The 21795-nt window shown below is 41.4% G+C and overlaps 1 protein-coding gene across 5 annotated transcripts in view; it reads left to right on the top strand.

Moving 5' to 3' along the window:
* The window catches only part of AGAP1 (ArfGAP with GTPase domain, ankyrin repeat and PH domain 1), a 385812-nt gene that overhangs the window by 265284 nt on the left and 98733 nt on the right, over positions 1 to 21795 (top strand). For 3 of the 5 annotated variants that reach the window (XM_072874081.1, XM_072874078.1, XM_072874077.1), the window contains one exon: positions 10195 to 10356. The exons of the other annotated variants lie outside the window; for them this stretch is intronic. In XM_072874081.1, coding sequence (XP_072730182.1) covers positions 10195 to 10356 — 162 coding nt within the window. The remainder of the gene's footprint in view (positions 1 to 10194; positions 10357 to 21795) is intronic. 5 annotated transcript variants of the gene reach the window in all.

The raw sequence follows: 21795 nt of genomic DNA, 5'->3' as shown, positions 1-21795 counted from the left end.
GCGGTGCTGTGTTTTATCTGGTGGAGTTCCCACGAGGCCAAAGGTTGGTAGTTAGTAGTTGTTTGCTACTAATTTTGTAGTCTAATGTAGTACGTGAAATGACTTGACTTAACGTGAAATGTTTTCCGCGCTTCAACCTGAGCGTGAGTTTTACAGTTTTACCACAGATCACAAATGCAAGTTTGTGACTTACTCTTGTCGTTAATCACCCAAGTCAATTTTCCATTTGGTTGGGTTTGCTGTTAGTTCAGTGATATACAGCTGTAGCGAATGAAAGGAGAAGTTGTCTGTTTGCTCGTTTCAAAGGAAGAAAAGCCCAATTTTAAGTGCATCGGAGATTTCCCTGTCATCCCACTAGAGGGGGATCCCTCAAGGTCATCTTCTCCCGTTCCTTTCAACTGGGATTTGCTCTTTCCAGAACTAGAGAGAAATAAACTTTCACTGTTAGTACCCTATATTCCTTAATATTGGGGAAAAAAGGAGCAGGGCAAATACTAGTGTTAATGAAATAAATATTTGATAAAAGCACTGCATTTGTTAAATATTGAGAAAAAAAAAAAAGAGTTTGCTTAGATTTTCTCTTTAGGGAAAGAAGGAAACAATGAACTGTCTTATGATTCTTTTGTGAGGTGGGCAAACGGTGCCCATCTCTAACGATGATTAGGTAGATAAAGGGTAGAAATGTGTCATGAAGCTTCAGGCGGATGACTGTAGATGCTGGACAAGATGCAGTCGGTGCTGCTCAGCCTGTGCCTGTTTCACTCTGGTTGATTTTCATGCCTCCGTTGTGCCGTATCCTGAATAAAATCACAGATCTGTCTTGTCCACCCGATGCAATCTCGCCGAGTTTTTGACGGTTACGCGTTGTAATGCTAACCGGTTGGATGTTAAGACCTTTGCAGAATTGCTCGTTCTTTTTCCCCCAGTGATTTTAAAATATTAAAGCCATCAGGAGGGTTGAAGCTGATTTACCAAAAGGGAAAAAAAATTCACAAATGTGTTTTGAGTATTGAACTGCCGTTGACATCTAAAGTCCCAACCATGCTGTTTTCCTCCACACTCCAGCAATCAGGACATCCAGCAAACCCATAAAAAACCAAACTAATAGCATGAATATTCAGTGACCTAGAATACTAATTATTGTCATGAATATTAATGTGATCGGACTTGCTTTTTCCTCTTCTCTTTCTCTCTGGCTCTTTTTTCCTTCCCCCCCCCCCCCCACTCAGCCAGCTCTAAAGATGGACCATAATGAGAGCATTTAAGAGAGAGAGCGCTCTCCGCCGTGACAGGGACCGGGGTAATAAGGAGAGCTTGATTAACGTGGTGCACTTGGGGGAGAGATGAGAAGATTCACGTGGGCCTGTTGTGGGGGAGGCAATGAGGCACCGGCGGCTGTGTTGCTGCTCCCTCAGATTAATGAGGCCTAAGAGTGCATTAGGAACAGTGACAAAGGTTTGATCTAATGGGCTCAGTCATTTTTCCTTTGAGTGACAGACGCACAGAAGTAATTGGCTGTGCAGAATGGCAGCTCATTGGCAGTACTTAAGGATACATTATCCCCGTTGTGTGGCCCGCAGAGGCTGTTTATCAAAACTGCTCACACTGCAGACATGCATTCACTTAGCTGCTGTTACAGTGGCAATAGCTATTAAAAAAAAAAAGTCATCTCGCATTCGTATCTATTGTCTCTTTTTCGAAAATAAAGTTTCTTTGTTCCATTTTCTTAAGAGTCTGGAGGATATTTGAATACCGGCAGTCGGCCCTCCCCATCCCAAAGAGGCTCTGGTTGCAGCTTGCAGGGTTTGGGGAGGTTCGTAGGCTCATGGAAAGCTCCCAAAGTTAGTTGGGTTAATCTTACCCGCTTTCGATGTAGATCCAGCATGCAGGTAAGACCACCCCACACCCCCACCCCCCTCCAATTTCATTATTAATAACTTCCACAGACAGTCAAAGGGATTAGGAAGCATTTTACATCTTTTGCCTCAGGCCCTTACACATGCTTCGCTTTACATGCGAGCAGCATAATACCTCGGAATTATTTGATTTTGCGCTGCTATTTTTCGCAAAGTTAAATTCACAATTGTTAACAGGATTTGCAAAGAAATAACAGCAATACAAAGTAGAGCATTTGGCGGTGTAAAATGGTCATCTCTGGGTCTTAAAGATGCAGTCCCTTAACAAGCAGGAAACCTCAATCAGGACTTGCCCAGAAAGCGAAGCATACCTTATTTATTACTGTTATTAGTTAAAACTACTGAAAAAATAGTAGTATGCCTGCTGGGAAAGGAGAGCACACTTTGATCCCAGCAGAATAAATAGTCTGGGATCTTGAGCCGAAACCCTTGGTGAAGATCTTGGTTTAACTTTCTTTTAGAAGAGCTGTCTCCTCTGATGACTTAATTTTCCTCCACACTTGCTGTGTTGGTTTGGCATGCTCTGAGAATAATAGCTTTTCTCGTTATACTCCCAGCACCATGTCCTTCAGTGCCAGGATATTTCTTGGCATTGCCTTGTTTGTTCATTAGTATTGACCCTTCTCGGTTTGTACACTACTAATCAAGCCCGGTTCGCAGAGGCTGCCCTGCCAGGCTGCGAGATGGAAGGTCTTCCTCTATTAATAGCTGCTTATCTTCAGGAAACTTGTTCAGATAATAAATGCTTCTGAAAAAAAATCATAAATATAAGTTAAACCCACAAGCAAGTTGTCTGCTACAGTATTGAAAATGATTGTCAGTGTATTGAAGGAGAGTTTCAATACTGGAACCAGTGTGTTTCGGAAGACACCGTCGTCTCGCTCTTTCTCGTTCCGTGTACGAGTAACCTCAAGTTATTTTAGGTCCCTGATAAGCCCAAGGCAGAAATGATGTGCTGTTTGCACACTGCCGTCAGATCAAAACAGAATCCGTAGCAATACTTTAGTAGGCTTTCCCCCATTAATAACTCCACTCATGAACCTGGTTATGGAAGTTGGAGCTCTCTGGCCCTGGTCCCACAGCTGATCTTCCTGAGAACGTGGCCAGGCAGGGCTCCGACACCTGGGCGGTACCATCCTTTCCAATGCAGACTTACTGTACTCAGTTGGAGAGGCAAGGGGCTGTAAGTAGCAGTTTTCCCAGATTTCAGTTGCAGGGCATGATCTCCAGAGTTGGCAAGGAAAGGAGGATGCATCTGTGAAAGGTGGATGCTGGCATCTGAGGCAGCAAACTATTGGAACCCAGAAGAGCTATCCCCAAATTTTCCTCGGCTAAAGCGGAGTTGTCCCCACATTCATCTTTATAGGCAAAGCAGAAGGTGGCAAAGGCAGAAAGTGGCACAGCTTGGGTGGTCAGCCACTTCTGAGGAAAGTTTTGTCCACTGGAAAGATTTCTGCACAACTCTGGGGACTTATTCATAAACGTAGTGCAGAATTGAGGAAAGGGGAAGGGAATGCTTTTCATCTTTTTGCAGCTAGCAAAGTGGCCTCTTGCCTTTTGCACCCTAAAGCCTGAAGAAACTTCAGGGAGCAGTGTTGGGTATGGGTTTTGAATGGGCGACCAACAGCCAATCTAATCTACTTGACGGTGCCTTTTACAGAATTAGAGGGCATTTCAAGAGTAGGCAGTATTCCTGCAACATGAAGTGACCCAACATGATTTGAAACAATTAACCCTCTGATATCAAGAGTCAGGATTTCCTGACCCACAACTCTAATGTATTTTTCATTAGTTCTAACAGCTGGTGAGCACAGCCCTCTGGCCTTAAGAGGTTTATTTCTTTTTTTGGAAGAGAATCTCGTCGTGAACATGAAGAGCGTAACACAAATAAAACATGGCCATGGTGAAAGCATAGCAGTAGGCTGGAGTTCATCTGATTCAGTCTTTCTGTGCCTCTGTGCAGCCGCTCTCTGCAGGTCTCATACGCTGCTGCTTCATGGAAAAATATAGTTCTGCTTCATGACTCTTGCAATGTCTGCTCGTCTCATAAATTCAAGAGTATATTAGTTGCAATCCGGAATGTAACTTCTTGTAACTAAGTGATTTGTTTGGGAGAGATCACAAACGTGTCTGCAGCAGGAGACCACCTCTATGTATTTAAGTCACTTGTATCTCACTTTTTAAGGTATAGCTGTGGATTATATTCATTCTGCATTTGCAATTAGTGGGTGGCGGAGTTGGTGAAGGCTTAGTTTAAAGTGACGTGTCTGTTAAAATAAGCTGTGCTGCCCAGTGATGATTCACTATATTATTTTTGTTAAGTTAAAAGACAGCAAACGAGGAATTGCTAAAATGCTGTCCACCGTACTGTTCCGTTACAAGAGCAACATGACAAAAACTCTGAATGGTTTCTTTTTTTGTTGGGAAGGTTGCTGCATATACGTAAGATAACATTTATGTTAAACTTTATTGTATATTTTATTAAAATTTTTATAATACACAGGGTCTTTATCTTCTGGTTTTTACTGACAAGATGTGCACTTAGCACCTTCTATGGTCCTGTGTTTGTATAAATCCTTGTTATTTTCATAACGTTTCTAAGTATTGTAATCTGACCTTGCATTTACGGTCTGTTGTTTTGTAAATCTGAAACAACTGTGTGTGAAGAGCCAAAGTGAGTCCCCCTGTGCAGCGGAAATGGAGACACGTTCTGCCCCCAGTGTGTGTGTTTCTGTCAGCCTCTTAATAGGTACGTACGGACACACAGGCATGCACTCCTCTGCTTAATTCCTCTTACGCTTGAGTCTCTTGTCTTTACTTGCTCTTTCCTGTTTGCGGCTACTTACACTGAATAGATGGGTATATAAATTGGATTTTGTGTGAGCACGCTCACTTTTCTTAGGGGCTCTTCTGCTGAGCGTTGACCAAACCTGGAAATTACCTTGAATCTTAATTTGGATGGTTTTTGTAGGGCTTAATTGTTTGAACGTTTTGTAAGCGTGACCATAATGGGGTATTTTATAGTATCAGAAAAGATAGTTTTAATAAAGCTGTCTAGAGCTAGAAAGAGGAACTCTTCCTTTGATGCTCCTTTGGTAGATGAAAACATTTTTGTTCAATAGGAGACCAGCATCTTTTTTTGCTCATTTGAGACCAGTTCTGGCAACATACTGATATTCATTCAAATATAAATGCCATATTCACTTTGAAATGCAAATTGTTTAAAGAAAAATAGCATATGGTAGAGGTAAGTACCTTTTCAAATCAGCTCCCACACTTTAGGGATGTGAGTACAGCTAAAATTATTCTTTGGAAAGAACCTGGAGCCTTTGACACATTGAAGCTTGAACTAATCAAGGCTTCCCAGTAAGCATATACACATATCCATATCAAGGAAACAGTGCTGAGAATACATGGATTAGCATAGTAATTTAACTGCCCCCTGCTAATCAACTTAAGCAACCAGCTGATGCATACATGATGTATTTGAAGAGGCACTCTTTCACAACTCCAGAACGGGCCAGGTAGCTGACCATGAATTTCATGTTAATGTCAAGATATTATCTATCTGTCTACGTATAGATAGATATACATATGTGTGTGTACACATGTACGGATGGGGGAGACAAGAGATGCAGAATGCATCAAGGCATTACTTGTAAGAGCTTGACGTAAAGGCTTCATGTGCTTAACCTAATATACAGGGTTTACTTTCCAATGAGTGTTGCTGGCCTCCTCTTTTTAACTGTCTCTCTCTTATCTGCTAAAAGACTGAGATGATTTCTGCTGTTGAGGCTGTATTCTTGAGCAAAAATGAAGGACAATTGCTTTGTGGAGGTCTGGACTGGGGCTTGCCTGCTATAAACAGGAAAAACCATAGGACTGTTTTGTAGAAGCTTTGTGCAGCATACAAAGTGTGCAAGAAGAGCAGTTGACTTCCAGTAGTCCTTGTTTTGGTGTGACAGCATTAGTGCCTACTGGGGTGGTGGAATACACGTCCTGGGCATGCTGCGATTAGACTGAGAAGTGGGAAAATTAGCAATGGATTGGGAAATAATGATTTTTAAATAAGGTTGTAAGTGACACGTTTGTGCTAGAGCTGAACACATTGAGGAGGGGGAGAGGAAAGGGCACGCTGTGTGTTCTGTAGTCCAGCCCTTCTGATATCTACCCATGGATTCTGGCTTGCATGGTCTGATATAGCATGAAAATCTTACAGCACGTGAACAAAGTGGAATTTAACCTTGAATAAATGTTATCACAAGGGTTGTAGGTAGCAGGGTTATCAGACTATGGCAATAGAAAAGGCAGAGCTGAGCTGGGTTGTATCATTGATCGGTAAAGTGTTGAACAATGGGACGTGGCACCTATTTGTTGCTAGCAGCCCATACCTTTCAGAACTGTGAAGTGAAAGAAAAATTCCTATCTGATTTGCAGAATAAGTCACTTCCTCAACAGGTTCATGTCATAACGTGGGGTGTGGAGTTTCAGAAGATGGCATTACGGTGAAAGTAAAGCTTTCGGTGCTGGCATGATGATGTAGAAGTCTTGACATTATCCTGGGTATCCTTTTAAATTTTTGATTTTGCATCGTGGTTAGAAAGTGACTGGATACTTCGGTTCAAAAATTTGTGAACTAGGTGGAAGATGTCGACATACAAATATTGCTGCTCTCTGCGACTCAGCACCCAGCACGGAGTAATGGGGATATGTCATCCAGGCGAAGGTGTCCAATACTTGTTTCTGTTTTCCCATAATACCTAGGAAACGCTCCATCTCGGCTTTCACATACCAGTTTTCTCCTTCATGAGCTTTGTTACGAAGATGCTCGTGCAGGAATTCTTCACGTGTAGCTTTCTGTTTCACTAGGCGCAGTGTGAAAGATGGCTACAGGCTAAAAGTGCACTTTTGTGGCATTGCTCTCGAGGCCGGCAGGGTAGATTCTTGTGAAAAATAAGTTGTTTCCAAAGCTATTTACCAGTAATAATCTAAAGATGCCCCAAAAGGTGCTACAGCACAAACAAAGCAAAGCAAAGAGTTTGGATTAATCTGCTACATAATTGTCACCTGTAAGTTTGATTTGGTAAACTCATTTGCAAAGTTGAAGGCTAATAAACAAAATCAGAAACAAGGCCAGAAAAAAGTTGGGAACTTTGCTGTAAGTCCATTTAAAAACAACAAATTTAAAGGACCTGTAGGTTTCTCTTATCCTGTGACTGCAACTCGAGTTGCAGTCAGAGGAACTGCAGCCATTTTGCTGCTTAGGTGTGTCAAAGTGCAAGTTGTTGAAAAATATGTTGAATCAAACGGGAATACAGAGTAGCTTCTGAGCTTAGAAAAGTTGTCTTGTTTTGCTTTGGGATGGAAGAAAAAAGAGAAAGATCGTTAGTCATTCAGAGACCCCTGGAAATGTTGGTTGAAAGGGACCTCTGGAGATCATCTGTGCCATCCTCCTGCTTGAAGAAGCAGGACTGTCACCAGTGTTGGGTAGGTTCAGCTGTGTCCTTGCATAGCTGAGCTTTGGAAACTTGAGAGGATGGAGATCCCCCAGCTTCTTTTGGTAGCCTGTTCCAGTGCTTCATCTGAACTTTCCAAGCTGTGTTGTTGCTGCTGTTTTATGTTATCTACAACTACTAAGTATTTGGCTCCCTCATCTTTATAAGTGTATTTTTGGTAGCTGAAGGCAGCTGTTAGATCAGCCATTAGCCTCCTGTTCACCAGAGTAAACCAGTCCAGCCTCCTCAGCACTCGTGGACCATGCGTATTAGACCTTTAACTGTCGTGGCAGTTCATTGCTGGCTCTTCTGCCCTTTCCCAGCAATTCTTTTGAAGTGGGGGACCCAGAACAGAGGACAGTGTTTCAGATGCCCATCATGGTGTGCCCAGCTTGTGGTTTGTGTGGAGTACAGTGTTACCACACATTCTGGCATCCATTGTTGACTCTTGAGTCCTTTACAGCAGTGCTGCTACACAACCAACTGGTCCCCAGCCTCTGCTGCCACACCAGGTTGTTCTGCTCCAGGAGCAGAGCTTAGGACTTCTCCTTGTTGAACCACATGGTGTTTATGTTGGCCTAAATCTCAAGTTTCTAGAGTCCATTTGGTTTCAAGCTCTGTCATCCATGTCAGCCACTCCCTTTAATTTGGTGTATCATCAAAATAATTTATTAATGTTCATAGTTTTTCTGGATTGTGGAAACCAGAGGAAAAGGTTTCTTCAAAGTGAGCATCAGTGGCATCACAGAAGTTCATTTGGAAGGAGGTATTTCCTATAAGAGACCTCAAAATAGGTACTTTCAGCTAGTGTGTCCATTTTCGATTGCAGCTTTAAGATACTGAGCTATAATCTGCTTTGTGCCTTTATTTCTGTAGGCCTTATTTCTTTGCTGAACGTTTCTTTGGAAGGTGTCTTTAGCAGGTGCTAAAACATCAGCATTAGCAAATTGCTCTCTGTTGATGGGTCAAGCACACGATGTCCTGAAGGGGACCAGTTGTTGGAGGCATACATTTTTTCAGCAGTTTGGCAGATGATGCTCTGATTATGGAATTCTTTTGGACAAAAGGGTTGCCCAGGGAAGGTGATTAGAGAGGATTCCATGCCAGTAGCTAAAGCACTGCCTTGGGAGGACCCAACGTGGTTCCAAAATCCACCTTCAACTTTGCATAATTGAGCAAATTAGTTTTTCTGTGTGTATTTCATGTCTGCAAAGTAGAGATTGCCAAGCAGAAGTTCTTGAGAGTGAGTAGGTGCATTCAAGACTCAGGTGGACAGATGCTGTAGTGATGGATCTGTGTTAAGGACTAAAGATGAGATTTAGTCTTGGGAAAGGGGAGGAGAGAAAGGGACAATTATGCCAACTCTAATAAACACAAAGTAGTTCACCAAGCTCTGCTGTCTTCCCAAAGGCTGCTCTGGGAAAAGACATAATGATAGAACTGGGAGTCAGGAGATCTGGGTTTTATTTTCAAGTCTGCCACAATCTTCCTTTGTGGCCCTGGGTCATTTAACCTCTGAAAAATGGGGGAAATGATAGCAGATAATTAACAACCTCACAGGAGCATTGAAAATTAATTCATTAATTTTTCTGAACTCATCAGTAGAAGGTGCAATGGAAATGCAAAGTGTTAGGGTATTTTATAAAATTGTGTCTGCTTCTTTCCCTTTACATATGTTTTCAAAGAGTATTCTTAAATCTGTAGAAGACCTGTGGGGTACCTTTTGAGAGCCTGCCACGAGGAGTGAAATGAGCATTGTGAAATATTTGTATCTTTATAATATGCAACTCCTGTGCCAGGAATGGAGTAAAATGTACTCAGAAACCAAAACTGTAGCGCAGACTTTGGCCCATATCAGGTTGTGAGTAAGACCATCAGAAACCTGAGTTTCTGGAAAGGTTTTAATTGTTTCGACTCTAAAATTTATTCAAGCAGATCACGCTTCTCCTGTTTTATGGCGAGAAACCTGTCCCTGTTGCTCCCCCTCGCACACACCTCCCAGCATTTTATTGCCCTAGACCTCGCTGATCATGAAAATACTGAAATTGTTTCTAGTGCTTACTGGGTAAAGGCGATTCTTTGTGTCTCACCTTTTGTGTGGCCTTCAGCTAGAGTTGTGATAGGGGTATTGCTGTGGGACGAGACAGGGATTGTATTTGCAGTCAGTGGAACAAGTCTCTAGTGTGTGCTTTGTGTCATGATATTGTTTTAAGATTAAAAACCCGAGTAAGTTTTTTGCTTGGTCTCGCAATGCTAGTAGTTATTTGCTCCCAATCACTGTGTTCTTGGCTTTACTTGGGGGACATACTTATGTGAAATACTATCTAGAGGTAGATTGTTTTAAACTCTTTGAGTTGGCTTTGTTGTCTCATCTCGGTTGCTTGTGTAAGCAGTGGTTTTCAGGAATAAATTTATTTTCTGTGCACAGTCTGTCTTTTGTGCTTTACCTGTAACAAGTGGAGAACCGCTACAAAATGTGGCTGGTAGCAGGGTTGTGGAAGATTGTGTTTTCCAGAAGAGGAGTGAACAGAATGAGCTGACATCTTGAAAATGTAGGCTCTTTTGTCAGAGGTTCCTAGCTGGATTTGAGTGGGCTACTGAAATCTGTGGTGCCCCAAGCTAGTCACAGGACTGTTGTCTTCAGAGTTTCAGGGAGGGCTGCGGTGGTTTTTGTGTTGGTTAAGTAATCTCGTTTTCTGCTCTGTTAAGATGCACCCATCCATCTTCATGCAAATCAATTTTGTCTTCTCTATTGACACAATTTGTTTTCCATTTATGTCTAGGGAACGTGACTACTAGCACATCTGTGTCTCAGATGGCAAGTGGGATCAGTCTAGTCTCCTTCAACAGTCGTCCGGATGGTATGCATCAGCGCTCTTACTCGGTCTCCAGTGCAGATCAGTGGAGTGAGGCAACAGTCATTGCAAACTCTGGCATTAGCAGTGGTAAGAAACCTGGAGCTGGGAGGGGTTATCTGCTTTGGGGTGAAGGGGGAATTTGGTGGTTTGCTTTTTCAAAAAGAGAAGAGAAAAAAAAAACACAACCTGATGTTCACCCAGATGCTCTGTGGGAAGCCAAACTTCCAGCATCTGAGAGAAAAAGGAGACATTAGATGAAAGAGAACAGATCAATACAATACTTTTTCAGCAGGAAGAGCTAATGTAATTATAATACTGCTTAATTTTAATTTCAGGTAGGTAATGTAGGTTGTTCACTTGATATTCTTCTTTCCTTACTCTCTGTGGTAGGTATTAGCAGTAAATTATCCTCCAGATCTTTTCATCAGCATGTCCTTTCTCGGCTCTGCTCTTGCTTTAATGTATGCACACTACTGGCATAGTCATAGTGTTTTCTCTGTGGAGTGTTTAACAGTATTAAAAGGAGCAAACACTACTCCAGATGGTGTTTTGCAATGATTAGATCGTAACAGTGAGACAGGGGTTGTTGTTTTTAAAGAGTATACATGATATTTGGTAACAAAATGGTGCATCTGGCCTCGATGGAGTGCCTGGGAAGGACAGAGATGCAATGCTCTTCACCTATAGCTGACCTGCTGCCTACGCAAATTAGAGCATCCTCGGAGCAGCCGTGGCGGGTGGGCTGGGACTCGGGTGTTTCTGTTGTGGTGTGCTGCAGAGACGGTTCATACCAGTGAAGCCCAAGTGTCAAGGAGCATGGGGCTTAATAGGCAGTTGGAGAAACCATGGAAAGTTCATGGAACCGAGGGGAAAAGGAGATGAGTGTGTGAAAGAGAAGAATGAACTGAGAAGAAATTGAGAATATGGATAACAGGGAGAAATGTGAACAGGACAGGAGAAGGGGGGAGGAAAGCTGTTTCTGATGGCTATCCCTAAAATAGTGAGAATTGTAGGAGTATGAAAACTGTTTCACATGTCCCATATATATATGTATGTGTATATGTGTGTGTGTGTGTGTGTATAGATGTATGTATGTATCTGTATAAGGTTTGAATCTGAATATAGCCCTGGTATTGTCTCTGGGTTTTCAAGCGGCTTTGGACAGCTTTTCAATGCCACCTTATGAGAACGGAGGGTTTAAAATCATGGTCACCTTGGCTCTGAGTGGCATTAGCTCTCAAGTTCGTAGTTGCTGAAGCACGTACGTTTCTGGAGCTCTCAACTTGTGGGCAGCATCTTCAGGAGCATGGTATTTGCATCAGAATGGTACAGATCTTAACCAAGAATTTTCTAAAGCAAGCATCCTTTATTTCAGCCTCAGTGACAGCCAGAGATGCCGCTGAGCAGCGTGATAAAATGCTTCAGTGCTGTTCTCTTCTGTGTCCACCCAACTCACCCACTCCTTTGGAAACCGGTTCATCTTTTAGGGCAATCAGCATTCCCCTACACAGATTCCTTTAGACTGAACTGGTTTCACAGTTAAGGCCATATATTCCTCTCCCTTTTCCCCAGCTGCTTCGTCGTTTTAATCCATCCCAGTTCTGTTTCCCTTTTAAAAGGTTACACCAAAGCTTCGGCTTTTTGCACCCTTCTTTTATACTGTAGCTCTTCAAAGAAAAGTTGGAAAATATTGCATGTTTGCACTAGACGGGAAGGCAAGTGAAAACCGAGATGTGGTCTGTGGCCCTTGGCACCCTGACATACCTACAGACGGCTGAGCAGGTACCCTCCCCTGGCTCCTTGGTGCCAGATGGGACAACTAAGGCTGCGGTAGAGGAAAATCTTCAAAATGCAGATTCAGTGAGTTCCTAGAAGTGGCATGTAATTAATATGTTGAAAAGTAGAAATATAACCTCAATTCCTGCCTCTTCCCTTCCCCGTTACTTCGTAATGCTGTTTTTACTTTGGAGATATTTGCTGGGCTTCTCTTCTGCTCCTGATGTTGCGCTTCAGCCAGTTTTAAGTTCCTGGTGAAGGGAACCTTTTCTCCCGCACAAGCTCTGTACTCCATGTATGTGCAGTACCTTTTTCTGACTTGATGTTCATACGTGATTACTTCTGGATCAAAAGAGACGACAGCTAGAATTATCTATGAAATACTTATTCAAAAAATGCAGATGACTGGTGGGTACTTCTGAATAAGCCTGACTTGAATCATTTCTTGCAGAGGTTCTAATTTGAAAAAACAACAAAAAAAAACAAACAAAAAAGAAAAGTTGCTTTTGCCTTTTTTTTAAAAAAAAATATGTGGGAAAATTTGGACTAACAGTGAGTTTTAGGCAACTAAGGGTCAGCAGAAACAGAAGTATTGTGATAAAGCTGCTACAAAGCCTCAAGAATAATTCATTGCTATCAGTGTATCATCTTTCGGTAAGCTCATAGACGTGTCCTTTATGCTGGCAAGTTGACGCATGAAAAACCCTTTTTAATTTCAGGGTTTTTTTCCTCCATTAAAAGATTTTTGAATTTTAGTCATAAAAAGATAATACTGTGAAAGCAGCAGGTATGGCGAGAAGCTAAGCATCTTTTGGAATTCAAATGCCAATGTACTGGAGAATATGCCTGCTTATTGTCACATGGTTTTATTGTAGACAAAATAACATATTGGGATTCAATTTTTCTCTGCACCTTTTTTTCACATTAAATTAATACTTTGTGTGGCTCTGGAGAACTTTTCAAAGTCTTCCGAACCAGACCTTTGGTTTCCTGGGGCTTCTGTCTTTCAAGCAGCTGTGAACATCTCCTAATTAGATAAATTACTTTGTAGTGGGCAGAGCCACAAAACAGGAGGTGCTGGTTAAATTAAAGGGGAAAAATAGAAAAATCCATTCTCTGAAATGGAATGCCCCACTGCTTTATGACTATTACTGTTGTAAGGTTTTACATTTAAGTACCTGAGGTTTAAAATTAAATGTCTAATATAATTTGGCACTGGTAACATGAAGCCTGTGACTGCCCTCGGAGAAAATCTAGACAGCTTAGTTCAGTGTTTCAAATTGCTGTCTGCTTGATAGTGAGCGGATCGTGCGACTGGCTCACTATTTAGCTAAATACCGCCTGCTGTTCAGCATAATTTTAAATGCAGTAACATATTTGCCTTAAAAACTCGGAAATTTAAAAAGACCATTCCAGCAGCACATGAAAAATTAATTCTTTTTACTTTTTTTTTTTCTTAATCTTGTAAGTACTTGACAGAAGTAATTTTAGCAGCAAGAGAGAATAAAAACTGGGGGCAGTAAATCCCTGTCCGGGAACCTCTTGTGTAGATTCTTTATGGACCCAGAATTGATCTACATGTCAGATCCTGATGTAGTTTAAACTGTTTATCACCCTAATGGCGGTAGAGAGACCGTGAACATCAACTTATAATCCTACATGAAAGAAATTGGTGTTTGCAGTCAATGAAGGAGCAGCTTAGCTTTATTGATAGATTTAGAACAATTACTGCTGCTGCAACTATTGGCCGAGAGGTTTTCCTGGATCGCACTGGAAGCCTGCAATTTTTTTTCTTTGATAAATCTTTTCCTTGATGGATCATTTTTTTCACCTGGAATTATCTATAGTTGCTCACTGCTGGGGAGTAAGAGGGTTGTCTGGTCTCACGGGAGCCATTCGTAACCTGTTCAGGTGTTAAAGTTTGGTTCAAGAGTGTACATCTACACGGTTCCTCCTCTGCAAATTCAGCTCCTACTTTATTCCATATATTCTTTTTCTTCTGCAAATTTTCTTAGCTAGAAAAGCAGGCCTGTTTTGAGGAATCAAGGAAAAGCTGGCCAGGGGTACTGGTGTGAGGCATCTCAAATTTTGAGTACAAAATGCCATTTTTTCCTATGGAAAGCAGATCGATATTAACTAGTGGCGTTGCTGCCATTAGTGAGAGCTGGCGCTGTCCTGCGATCCTTGCAGTTTGTACGTCTTGAAAGAACTGGAGAGACAGATCCTCAAACTTGGTGTCAGAGCTTTTTTTTTTTTTTTTTTGATGGAAGAAACCACAGCCAGCTGTATTAGATTGCAAAAATTAGGTTCATGAGACTTAACTCACAGAAGACTGAGGATGTTATTTCCTACCTGGGGATGAAGTAGCAGCTTGTTCATTCTCTTTTTAAATGTCAGGTTTTATAGTTTGGCTTCTAAGACTGTGTCCTGAGAATATCAGAGGGAAGAATTTCTTTCTTAAAGTTACAATATTGAGCACTTCTGAGACAGTGCTGCAAACAGTAGTTTGCATGGGACAGGGATTTCTTTCCTCTGGACTTGTAAATTGTCATTTGAATTCTAGCATGATATAAAATTCTGCAGTAAATCAAATATCTGTTTAAATATCATCCACTTAGGCTTTATCACTGTACAATTGCTTGTACGGGCCATTTGATCTCGGCTGTAATTTATGTAAGTTGTAATACCCGGTGTCTTTTGAGTTTCTAACAGTTTGGTGTTAGGGTTTATTAATGTGAAATTGAGTTCTCACTGTGCCATGGGGTATGAGAGGTCATTGGAGTGTTTATATTAATGCAGACCTTACAGCTCGCCTTACTTTTCTGATCGTAAGCACTTGGAATGATTCAACGATGGAGTCTTGTGCTGTACGTTGAAAAAGAAAATGGTTCAACTTGCTTCTGACAGTCATAACGCTTCCATTTCAAAAGTGAAGCAGAAAACGTTGTTTAGAGTTGTTCGAATCCAATAGGCAAGTTCTTGACTAGGATAAATTATATCATTTCAAATAGATTTATAGAATTTCAGAATTATTTGCGTTAAGTATATATAGATGGTTTAGGTTGGAAGAGCTTTTTCCTCCTTTTAAAGAGGGAAATAATTACTGAAAAGCAAGTATAAAGTCATTTTCTCCTTTTTTCTAGCTGCTCTAGAGCTGCTCTGGGGTTTCCTGCAGTTGCTAATGTTTAATATTGTAAAATTTACCATGTATAAGACAGTATATGTGCAAGTAGTTTACATTGTCTTTAAGAACAGGAAGGAAAAGAGAATATTCATGTACTTTTCACACCCTTTTGTGGTCAACAGACAAATTGCTTCTGGCAAATACTTCCAGAGGGAAACTTCGTCGGGGTAAACTCTGCTAACAGACAACTTATTATTGCCTTTGCTTTCTAAACAGCCTAACGTACCTTGAGGAAACCTGGGTTATAAAGTACTACTTTTTAGCAATTTCTGGAAAATGATCCCCTTTCTGCATGAGGTTGCATACTCAAAAACTTCTAGTATTAAAATTTAGTTGACATTTTTTACACACTCTTACCTGAAGTAGCCCAGTCAACCAGAAATATTAAAATATCCTGTGCAACAATGTCCTCGGTAGCTGGACTCCCACCAGGGTAGCGTCTCTGCCTTTACTCAGTCAAGAAAGGGAATAGGAAACTGGTATTTTCTCAGAATTCTCTAGCACCTTCTTTGTGGCTAATAATGCATGGCAAGAACTACCCTGCAGGACTTCATATTTCAGGCTGATTTTAATTTCTACAGGGGGGAGATGCAGTTTGGCAACCTGTGGTTCCCAAAAATAATGTCAGGCGTGCAGGGCAGAGCGATTGCTCTGTGTGGGGTGGCAAATAAGTTCCTTATAATAATAAATTGGTCTCAAACTTCATCCTTGGTTTCAAAGCAAATTATGAGTTGCTGCTCCTCTTTCTTGAGAAAGAGGACAGGAATAGCCTTATCGTATTTTCACAATTAATGAAATTTGCAAAATTGCCCGAGCAATCTGCCAGCACCACCTCATTTAGACTGTAATTTCAGCAGTTTTCACTCGTGCAATTTTCATTGCCTCTGAGCGTCGCGTATCTCCTTCTGGATCCTCGCCATAAAGTATGTGAGGTAGAGACAAGACATTTGCAGCTAGATGGTCTGCTATGTTATTCTCATAGTTGTGTCATTTGTCATTTTTCCGGTGCAGCGTGATGAAGAGGAGGATACCAAAGACAGTCTGATGTTCAAATAAGACCCTAGAAGTGGTGGTGTTTCATACTGGTTTCTAGAACTTTTTAAAGGAGGAGGAAGCCGTATCATCTCAGTGCTTGGCTAGAAAGAGGGAGGTCAGCAAGGAAATCTGATTATTGTCTGACAGCTTGAGCATTAGTTAGAAAAGCATCATGTTGCCTGCGCCCTACCTGAGCTTGAAGGCAGATGGAGAGAAGAAACATGAAGTTTGAGATGTGGGCAGGTGTCCCATTTGTCTTTTCACTGGGCTTTCTTCTCCAAAAAGGTGTCAGCATAAGGAGGAGTTCTCTGAAAAGGGTTTCAGAGCGTTAAACTAAATAATGCTTTCTGCCTGTGGTTCTTGTAGGAACGTGTTAGCATCCAGAAGCAGTAGGACCCAACGCTTACCCATTCCGTTTTGTAGACCGTAAGAATATCAATTGAATGGGAAGGGTTAAGGTTGCCTTTCTTGGGGAGGTTCTTACCAGTTTCAAAACATATAAGTGCTTACCTTGTGCTCTCTGGGTATATGTTTGTTGCCAAAATGATGGGAAAAGCCTGTCCTGTCGTACAGATGAAGAACATCTGGGTATGAGCTGTTCCTGAAATTCTGCCCAACATGCCATGCTAAAAAAAAAAAAAAAAGTAATCAGGGGGCAAAAGCCCCCTGATTACAATCTGCTACCTCTGTGCAGCATGGGTTCCGATGCTGCTGGCTTGCTTACTGCTCTCAGTATGCCTTTCACCAGGGCATCCCGGCTGTGGGTTGCAGCTCAATGAACGCCAAACTGTAGCTGAGCCATTGCCATGTGGTCCCACTGGACTTCACATCCATCAGGGAATGCGTTGCTTCGTGATGAGTTAAAAGAATGAAGAAGATGGAAGCGGTTCTTCTGTTTCTGTGTCTGTGGTGGAGGGGGGAGATGGCACCAGTGAACCTTTGAGGCTTAAACTGAGCTGTGTCGTGGTGTTGGGTTAAGGAGGACTTTGGGTAGGTGGGCGTTTCTGCACAACTTTGCTGGGTTTCAGCTAAGTACTTCTGTAGTTACCCTGTGCTGCTGTTTAAATCCTGAGCTGTATTATATGGATTTTTGCAGTTCTCCAGAAACCCATCCACTTTTCTTGTTTAAGATCCTCCTCTTTCTGCCCCCTCCCTCCCCCCGATTAAAATATAAAGAATTGTTGCATTCAGCAATTAAATCCTGCGCTTGGTTCCAAAATGGCAAGAAATGTGAGTTTTCATCTTCAGATAATTTGACATTGGCAACCTCATGCTCATCTTAATCTTGTTCACAGCCTGAAGTGCCACATGTCTGCCAGTAAATTGTTTATGTGACTAAATTAACTTTTTGAGTGGAACTATAAAGCTTTGGTTTTTCCCGACATTTACTTACGGATGCTTAAATGCATATTTTGCATTTCGTTTCGCCTAAAATTTAAACTGAAATAGCAAAGCGTATGGCACATTCCTTATAATAAGGGAAAAAATGATTATTTTTTTTCTTTTTTTTTCTGGATACTGATGTTGATTAATCTGATGTGATTGTCTAGCAGTGTTCAATAAATCAGAGCTTTTTCTGCCTGTAGCTGGGTCTGGTTGTCACACCTTCTCCGTTTGTCCCCGCTCACGAGAAAAGAAAAAAAAAAAAACAACCCTCAAACCAAAGCACTTTATTTTTATTATGGAGCATAAACTTTAGCCTGACAGGATAGTGAGAATAGTGAATGTTCTCTTTATCAGGTCTTCAAGCTTGCGTTTGGGAGACGGTTCCCGTTCCTGACCTTGCAGGCGCAGGGTTAGCGTGTTGCAGTACCCCGCGCGGGGTATTTAACCACCGCCGAGAGTCGGTACTTCTTACCAAGTAAGGAAAGTGGATACCCGGCACCGGTATCACTAGAAACAGGGCGCACTCTTAACTTCAGGTTGTGTTTTAAAATACATATATATCTATCTCCACAGCTGTCTCCTTGTGTAACTTCAGCTGCGAGCTGGTTCTCTGTAGCTCAGGTGCTTGACGTTTGACGGATACAGCACTTAGAAGTCTGTAAAATATATTCTGTTCTCTGTTTCTATATTAGTATCTGTCAGAATGGAAGGGTTAATATTGAACGTGATTACGCCCCTGTACAAAGCGAATTGTTCATCAGGGAGGCTGTCCTGTAATCTCATTTGTATAAAAAGATGGTTTAATCTTTCAAAGGGGTTTTTGTTGTACGTTTGTAGTTTAAGATTAAAGCAATCTTAAATGTTTGCACTTTGGAATGAGTTATGCTGTGATGTTTCTTGGCAGGTCGGTGACCAGGTAGTTTGAGACAGAGGATCAGCTGTGATTGTTTTTCCTGGTATCTCAGGAATAAATGTGACCTGTGGTCTTAAAATGCGTAAATAGTGCCCGAGACATCAACACATCGACTGCATTCAGCAGCAGCAGCAGGACGAATCTTCCAGCACTAGCTATTAAAAGCTGAAGAGGTGCATTTGGTGTGAGGATGCCTGTATGTATTCGGGAGTGATGTATCTTAATAAATTATAATTGCAAGGAAATAAGTACATGAGCCAGATTCACACAATATCCTACAGGAGTTTATGAACTTTGAAAAATAAAATCATGTTTACAGAGAATAATGTAAATTGAGAGACACATTCTCAGGTAAACATACAGGAAAGACATAATACTGCAAGAGCAAAGTGTGACACTCTATACGCTCTTCTAATTCAAATAATATGGCTTAAAAATTTCATAAGCGCCATGCATTCCATATTTAAGGACCTTATAAGCAAGACTTAAGCAGGGAAATTAATAAACTTCCCAAATCAGTACACTTTTACTTTCATTAATCTTTTTATCTAAATTTAGATGATGATGATGATGATAATATAAATTTTAAATTTAGATAAAGTTTAATAAAGTTTTAAACATAAAGTTGAGAAAGTAAACAGTTAATGTATAGCTACTATTGGAGTAATTCCCGATTTCAGAATTTCTTCTTTTTATGTCCATACTTTGGTAGTTCAAATAGATCCTTGTAATAATTAGATTTCTTATTGAATGTATGTCCAGAAGCACCCTGCTTTGTTTTCCCAGGATCTGGACAAGGTGTGTGCCAGAAGCACACAGAATGCTTTGATTTCTTCTCCGGCTTAATGAAGTTTCTCTTCCAATTAACATGAGAGCGGTTGTCTCATCAAGCATGTCTGTTTGCAGGCTCAGTTTCTCTTCAGTCCAGATCACAGAGTGTGGGGTACAGGGATGTTGTGTATACGTTACCTATGGAATCCAACACTTCAAAGCTTCTTCACAGCATATACAGTTCAAGGAGTGAAAGAAGCCTCTGTGCTAAACCCGATACGCAACTCCTTCACAACCTGCTGATTGTTGGGGGACAGCTGAAGCACAGAGACCTGGCCTTCCTGCAGGTGGAAGAGCATCTGCTTTCAAGTCTCTGGGCCCCCTTCATTTGTTACAGTTGATATCATCCCTTAATTCTGCGACAGTGTGTGCCACCCACGGTCCAGGTTGATGAGGAGTATCCAGTTTACAAGTCGCTCTAGGCAAGTGGCTTTTCTGATGCATGGGTTTTGTGAGAGCAAAAGAAGGGCCCTGACTTTGGTTATCCAAACCCTCAGAAGAGCTGGTAAGAGCTGGAAAGAGTGCTTGATTAAATTTAAAAATTAAGAAAAAGTTTGTCGATGACAGTTATGTCATCTGACACCTATGACAGGTAGCAAAGACAGAGCTTTATATTAAGAGCTTTACTTTTCAGCTGTAGGTTTCTGCAATAGGAAAATGTTTGAGTTTGCCTTTGATTAAGAGTATCCTTGGTGTTGCTTCCATTATTTCTTTTCCTTTCTGACGCTGGTGCTCGTGGCATCTGTTACCAGGAAAGCCTTAGCCTTTTCCTACCTAGCGTGATGCAATTAACTGCCTATTTGCTATACAACAGTTATTCAGCTTTCACTGGAAAAAGTTAATAGTGGAAGTTTCTTGATTTTTTTCCAAAACACTGATATTAGGGCTTGTCACTGAAGTCCTGTGGACTGACAGTAGAGAGTTTCCTAACCTCTCCTCAATTACCAGTGAGTGGGTTTGATGCTTGAAGTTATCCACAGGTTATACAGACTGAAGGTTAAAGACAAGAGACATGGCTCTCTTTCTGGCTCTGAGCATTTCTTTGAAGAGAGTCAGTTCTTCTTTTCCATCTTACTTTGCCTATCTTGAAATACAAGGTAAATATTTTAGTAGGAAATGATTCAGTAAGGCATGGGTTCATTATTTTCCAAGTGCCTTGAGACCTCAGGGCTCTATTTCAAAGCAAAATGTTGTTAAATGAGGGGGGTTTTGCAATTAGAAGACAATGTGATTGTTAGATCAGGGCGGAGCTCTGACCTTCTCTGTATAATTGAGGTAAATTTATTATGCATATCATTTTGACCAAGGATATAAAATAGTATTTGCCACACAATGTTGTATATACTTGATCGTGATGTAGTTTGTTCATCCAAGATGTATTCTTTTAGTGGTGCTCCAAGTGTTTATTTTTCTGCAAGTCGCCATTACTTGAGATGGTCTTGATGGGTTCGCTAGGTCCAGCATGCTGCAGTTTGGTAACTGTTCTTGAGGTGTCTGATTATCTACCTGGCTTCAACAGTGGCAGATAGACTAGCCAACACATGACCTGGAATCGAACCCAGAGATACTGCCCTGAAACCATTCCAGAGCCGTAGAGTTTGTCTTCAAAAGGACCATCCATCGTCTTTCTCCCTCATGGGGTGGCTAAGAACTAGTTACCTGAAATTAATCCCCATAACTAGCTGCCTTTTGTAATATTCCTCACCTCTCTGTTTTGTATACAGTTGATGGCCAGGAGAAGCAATGCCCATAGCATCATACACCCTGTTTGTAGCAATTCAGGGTGACACCACGTAAGAATCACATCTTCTCAACAGATCTGATGCTGCCCAGTGAAAACGTTATGCCAGAAGAATTAGAGACATCCCTTATACATCTAGACTGTAGATCTATTCAGCGGGAGCCATGAAGTTAGTTTGCCTTGGGATGTGGTGGCATCCTGCAACATCTACGACTTGCATCTCTTTCCAGTTTGTTGTCCTTATGTATTCAAACAACTTGTCATGCTTGATCTTTCCACAGGGCATATTCAGCACACGGTACAAAGGAGGCAAACGCAAAGATGCATCTGTGTAATGCGGGATAAGATAAATTAGCAAACTGTGTTAACTCAGGGAGTAGTTTATATCATCTCTGCCCCTGACCTAAACCTGCTTTAGGCAAGATGTGCAGAGGAGAGATTAGTATCTCATTCCCGGTTCATGTTCTGAGGCTTGCTGGTCCTCCAAAATACAGTTAGTCTTTACTGCTGATGCTTGTCACCTTATTGGCAACACAGGAGGGTCGTTTAGGAAGACGTTCCCTCTCCTTGTGTCAGACAGTAAATTCCTTCTGCAATACAAGGAGCTTACTTCGTAAGATGGCTTTGAAAGGGAGTTAACAGGATACGGTTGCTTCTTTT

Source organism: Ciconia boyciana, chromosome 10, assembly GCF_034638445.1.
Source record: "Ciconia boyciana chromosome 10, ASM3463844v1, whole genome shotgun sequence".
Classification (NCBI taxonomy): Eukaryota; Metazoa; Chordata; class Aves; order Ciconiiformes; family Ciconiidae; genus Ciconia; species Ciconia boyciana.
This window is presented reverse-complemented; position numbering and strand designations above follow the sequence as displayed.